The 6,000-nt window shown below is 46.6% G+C and overlaps 1 protein-coding gene across 1 annotated transcript in view; it reads left to right on the forward strand.

The window, feature by feature from the left end:
* Window positions 1-5,420, forward strand: part of DOP1B (DOP1 leucine zipper like protein B) — a 75,197-nt gene extending 69,777 nt beyond the window's left edge. The window contains exons 33-36 of the mRNA XM_090271679.1: window positions 1,619-1,674; window positions 2,414-2,575; window positions 4,070-4,199; window positions 4,886-5,420. Of these exons, the coding sequence (XP_090127805.1) occupies window positions 1,619-1,674; window positions 2,414-2,575; window positions 4,070-4,199; window positions 4,886-5,137 (600 nt within the window). The 3' untranslated portion in view covers window positions 5,138-5,420. The remainder of the gene's footprint in view (window positions 1-1,618; window positions 1,675-2,413; window positions 2,576-4,069; window positions 4,200-4,885) is intronic.
* Window positions 5,421-6,000: the final 580 nt, after the last annotated feature.

Consider the following 6,000-nt stretch of genomic DNA (forward strand, 5'->3'; position numbering starts at 1 on the left):
AGGAGAAGGGACTCGTGGACGACAGTGGGAGGTATAAGGGGACTAAAAGGTAATGTAAGAAAAATACAACAAAGATTAAATTTTAAAATTATTTTAGTAGGAAAATGACGATTTATAGCAAAAAAACAAAAAACCTCCATTTGATGCAATATACCCACTGAGACTTCCCACAGCTCAAAACAGTTTTTGAACTCATCAATTTTGATGCCTCTTAGTGCTTCTGCCATTTTTTGTTTCACCTCTTCCACATCACAAAACGTTTCCTTTTAATGACTTTTTTATCGGGGAAAAAAACAAACAAAAAAATGGCTCTGGGCAAGATCGGGTGAATAGGGAGAGTGGGGCACAGGGACCATGCACATGCCATTTTTGGTCAGAAACTGCTGGCCACTCAGCGCGGTGTGGGCAGGTGCGCTCGTAAATCACCCGTCATTAAATGGGCAAACGCATTGAAAGATCTTCAAAATAAAATTCCACTAAAGCCAAACGCAGCCTCTCACAAGAACGCCTGCTGGTGCACTGATCCAGATGGACTCCTTGAACACTCAGCAGGGGAGCCTGGGCTGCAAGGGGCCTGCCCTCCAGTAGAGAATTCCAGTTTTGGTTTTTTTGTTTCTTTGTTTTTGGTCCCCTCCTTTTATACCATACAGAGGCCTTCTTTGGAGTCAGATGGTTATAGGGTAACAGAACTTGTTACCCCAAAATATGTATATTTGGCATCAATACTATAAGCTAGTGAATTTTTTTAAGTTTTTTTAAAAAAGATTTTATTTATTTTTAGGGAGAGGGGAAGGGAAGGAGAAAGAGAGGAAGAGAAATAACGGTGTGCGAGAGATACATCAGTTGGTTGTCTCCCGCACGCCCCCAGCCGGGACCCGGCCCACAACCCAGGCCTGTGCCCTGATCTCTGGGAATCAAACTGGCGGCCTTTCAGTTTGCAGGCCAGTGCTCCATCCACTGAGCCGCACCATCCAGGGCAGGCTACTTAGTTTTGAGAAACAACAGACATGGGAGAAACTCTGAAAACCAAGTAAAACATAAAAGACATTTGCATTTGTAGGGGAAATCTTATTTGTAAGGGTGTCTTCCTCCCTGTGCCAGGAAGAGGTAGAGGACCTTATCTCTAGAAACTCATCAGTGCAGAAGACAAGTTGATAGCTCATAGCTCTGGAGGGACTGTACAGATGGAAGGGTTTTGTAGATATAAGGATGGGCGAATGAAGTTACTGGCAAAAGAAAATAAAGGATTCCAGGACGGAATGGGACAGAATTTATCACGCAGATTGCCTCTTCCTCTGGGAAATGTAGTAGGCCCTTGTGACCGATTGCCTCCCTGGTGTTGACCAGAAGATTCCAGACTGGTTGATTAAGATCATGTTTTTGGAAGATGTTGAAACTGCAGTTACTTCTGGTATTAAATCAAAGTTTGGTGTCGTGGCCTTTAGCACAAGTGATGCCATTTTGGAACTGTGGTTTGCTCTTTAGCAGTAGGTTGTCTTCTCATTTTGTCAATTGTTTCTTTTGCTTTATTTGCTATTTTTATGGACATAAATTTCAAACATTAAGCTAGGTTTAACCTCTTTCAAATAGTAACTTGAATTCACATTTTATTTTCAAGATTCAGACGTTCATAAAGCTGGAGGAGGACCTGAAAGAGGATGATGAATCATTGAGGTAAGAGCAAGGGTCTACGCACCCATGTGAAGGTTAATGGGTATCACTTTAGGGTGTAGGGTTATCTAATGTAATGCTAAATACTATTTTCTTGAAGTTCTTGTGAAGGGATCACATATTTTGATAATTTCTGAAAAGTAAAAACTTGCTGGTGGACATTATGTTACCGGTATGCTTCATAAGGCCAAGACTCAGAATGGCAGAGCGTGAAGTAAGGAAGGGTTTATTGATCAAGTAGGCGCCAACCTATGAGATGGGAGACACGGTGGCAGCTCAAACCCATCCTAGGAAAGTACAGAGTTCTGGCTTCTTTCATTCCCGGGGTGGGGAGTGAGGGGCAGTGGGAGGGGCAAGAGGTGATTGACAGCCACTGACATCTGGGCGCCATCAGGGGTGTGAGGAGGATTGTGCTTAGTCTGTCCCCCCCGGTTAAAGTGCGTCCGGCCAGGAGGTCCCTGCACATCTTTGATAAACACTGCGTGCTTCCCTTAACTCCTGGGAGAGGCACTTTCTGCTAAGTGGCTGTTTTTGTAAAACTCAAGCTACAAGCAGAATTTCTCTAATGATTAGTAGGTCTGTCTGCAGGATGCCGCGGGCCTGAAGGCCATGGGAACAAGGCCGGCTTGAACAGGGTGGATTCGGAGACCTGGGGCGTTTCACTCAGTTACGGTCGCATAGGCAGGCGGACCGCAGCGGACGGGGGTGCGCTTCTGACAAGGGTTTCTTTGCAAATCTGTAGGAACAGCAACAAAATCAACAGAACGAAAGTTTCCGTCCCGGATGGAAATGGGCCCTCGGTGGGGGAGATACCCCAGAGTGAACTCGTCTTATATTTATCAGCTTGCAAATTCTTGGACACAGCCCTCTCTTTCCCACCGGACAAGATGCCATTATTCCAAATGTAAGTCGGAGGAGACCGTGTGCTCTCGCCGAGGCGGGTGACTTCTCTTTTGTCGTAAGCACTGGCCCTGCCCTTCCCAGGACGGTCTGTGGGAGGCCGCGGGGCGGGGCCTGCTGGCCAGTGAGCCCACTCCGCCCCCCGCGGCCCAGGTCACTGACACCCGTGGTTTTGTGAGCTGGCTCACGGTCGTGGACTGCGCGTTGGTGGGTGTTCAGGTGCTTTTTGCTACTGAACGCTTATGAAACCAGAGTCACGCACTGGTGGTCCTCCCGCCTTTGTGTAGATTCTTTTGTCTGTTTTTCATTCAATAAATGGAACGTTCCATCTCAAAATCACTTTTGCCCCTGCCGGCTTACGTTCCCTGTGGGCATAACACACCTGCTCATACGTTAATTTCATGCGTGGCCCCAGATGCCCCTCCTCGGTGTCCCATTCCACTAAAGAGAGGAATCATCTAGATTTATCTGTGGTTAAAAAACCTGTTCTCCTTAAATGCGTGTTACCAAGTAAAAGAAGCCAATCTGAAAAGGGTACATTCTGTATGATTCCAACTATATGACCTTCTTTAAAAGGCAAAACTATGAAGGCGGGAAAAAGGTCAGAAGTTCCCAGGGTTGGGGAGAGGGAGGCCAAGCACAGGACTTGTAAGGCCGCGGGACTGCCCGGTGTGGTACCGTAGGGATGGTACCTGCCACTCCATCCGTCCAGACCCATGGGATGCTTCGCAGCAAGCCAGCGGGACCCCAGTGTGAGCTGTGGACCCTGGATGGAGGGCGTCTCACTGTAGGCTCATCAGTTATAACAACTGTGCCACGCTGGTGGGGGAGGGGGTTGATCCTTGGGGAGGCTATGCATTTGGGGACAGGGATGTATGGGAACTCTGTCCTTTCTGTTCAGCTTTGCTGGGACTGTAACTGTTCCTAAAAAGAAAGCCTTTTTTAGAAAGCGGGTTATGATGTATATGAGTATGCAAAGCAGCGTTATTCGTAACAGGCAAAAAGTGGAGACAGCCCTAACGCCCGTTGGTTATTGAATGGATGAGTAACACGTGACCTGGCCACACAGTGAGGTACTCAGCAGTACACAGACACGAAGCACTGACATGCTACCACACGGATGACCGTGACAGCATCAGTGAGAGAACCCAGACACAAAGAACCCCATGGTGTATGATGGTTCCATTTGTGGGACATGCCCAGAGTGAGCAGATCCGTAGAGACAAACTCTTAGTTGTGCCCTAGATTGCAGGGTACGTGTCGGGGGCTGAAGGGGGACATGAGCAGGAGTTCTTTTCTAGGTAATGAAAGTATTCTAAAATAATTAATTATGGTGATGGAGGTATAATTCTGTGATACAGTAAAAGCCATTGAAGCGTACACTTTATAAACAGGTGAATTATATGGTCTGTGAATTACATCCCAGTAAAACTACTTCTAAAAAATGTTTTAAGAGGCCCCCGTGCCAGCATGGCTGACCTTGGGTTTTTCCATGCAGTTACAGGTGGGCCTTTGTTCCAGAAGTGGACACAGAGGGCCCTGGCACCCTGTCAGACCTGGAGGAGGGTCACCAAGAATGCAGACCCCACACAGTCAGGATTCTAGAACTTCTGAAGTTAAAGTATGGGGTAAGCGCTCTTCTTTTTAAAGTGTATTCATGGAGGAAGGGAGAAGGGGAACGGTTTCAATGTGCCCCCTGATTTTAGTCACTTGGAATAATATTCACGATATATCTTACCTGAGTGTTAAAGCTTGGAGATGGTTACAAATTCCATCTTTATTTTTCTTTTTTTAAAAAAATATTTTATTTATTTATTTTTAGAGAGAGGGGAAGGGGAATGAGGGAGAAAGAGAGGGAAGGGAACATCAATGTGTGGTTGCCTCTCGTGTACCCCCAACTGAGGACCTGGCCCACAGCCCAGGCCTGGGCCCTGACTGGGAATCAAACCGGCAGCCCTTTGATTCGCAGGCTGGCGCTCAATCCACTGAGCCACACCAGCCAAGGCTCCATCTTTATTTTTTGTTTCTAAGTCACTTTCTTCTCTCAGCTGCTGAGAGGCAAGGCTTCCTGGATAGCACAGTCATGTCGAAGCAGTTGATTCCTTGGAGGAAGGAAAGCGGGGCCTGCCCTGGACGGGCTTGGGGCCAGGTCCTGGGGGACAAAGTCCACTGCAGACCTAGAGCCTGAGTTTGCGCTGCTGTCCTTAGTGCTGGTCCTTCCGTGAGGACCCCGTCTCTGCAGACGGGCCGCCTGCGCGTGACATCTCTAACCCCTAGCGAAGCCACGTCATTGTGTGTGTGTGTGTTTTCCCAGGACACTGGCGGCTCTGATGACATCAGCGGGAAGAGGGAGCTCCCCCTCCTGCGTCAGCACGCCGTGTCCAGCGTCAGGCAGTTGAGGCCGTTCTTCGAGACTCTCAACTGTGCTTTTAAAACCCACAATAAACCGCCTGCCGACAACCAAGCGCCCCCGGCCACAGCGTTTCCTGTCACGGGCAGTCCAAGGGTCTTCAAACACCTGGAGGAGTGTGTCGAATATGATTTCCTGGAACATATGGAATGTTAACCTTCTAAGGCAATTTGTTTAGTTATTTACTGATACGTCAGCGGAAACCAGGATGTATTCTAAACAAGAAGAGAGCCAGGGTAGACTTTAAAAAACAAGCGTATTTCAGTTTTGAAAGCAGATTTCAGATAATTTTCTGTTGGGCGACAAAACATACCTCCCTAAATGCTTTGTAATATATTTGGGTCGAATTATATGTTTCTTCCTCAATTTATGTAAAGAAAATAAAGATAATATATCATCTAACAATAGCACAAAATTTTTAAGTTGAAATAAAGTATGAAGAGAATGAAGTTTTTTTGTTGTTGCTGATACCAAGTGGGTCTCAGTACATCTCTAAATTTTTAACTTGTTGAATTTTTTGTTTTAAGATTTTATTTATTTTTAGAGAGAGGGGAAGGGAGGGAGACAGGGAGGGAAAGAAACATCATCGTGTGAGAGATTGGTTGCCTCTCACACGCCCCCAATCAGGGACCTGGCCCACAACCCAGACATGTGCCCTGACTGGGAATCGAACCAGCGACCCTTCAGTTCATAGGCCAGCGCTCAGTCCACTGAGCCACACCAGCCGGGTCTTGAATATTATTTTTAGCATTTCACACATATATTTTTTAAAGTATTTTAGAGCTAAAATATATTTTCTAGAAACTGTTTGCCCTTTACGATGGACTCTTGAGCAGCGGTGGAAGCTTGAAGTTTTCTGAGTGTGTTTAACTCTTGCCTTTTAAAATCACATGTTTGTGCTGTTCAGCTGCGTAAGAAATACCTAGTTTTCAGAAGTCTGACAGCTGTCACCTTAGATATGTTCCACCACGCGCCGTGCCAGTCCTTTTCCATCTTCACATAATCAGCCCGCCTAGTCA

Source organism: Furipterus horrens, unplaced genomic scaffold (genome assembly GCF_987537825.1).
Source record: "Furipterus horrens unplaced genomic scaffold, mFurHor1.1.pri manual_scaffold_1, whole genome shotgun sequence".
In the NCBI taxonomy this organism is placed as follows: Eukaryota; Metazoa; Chordata; class Mammalia; order Chiroptera; family Furipteridae; genus Furipterus; species Furipterus horrens.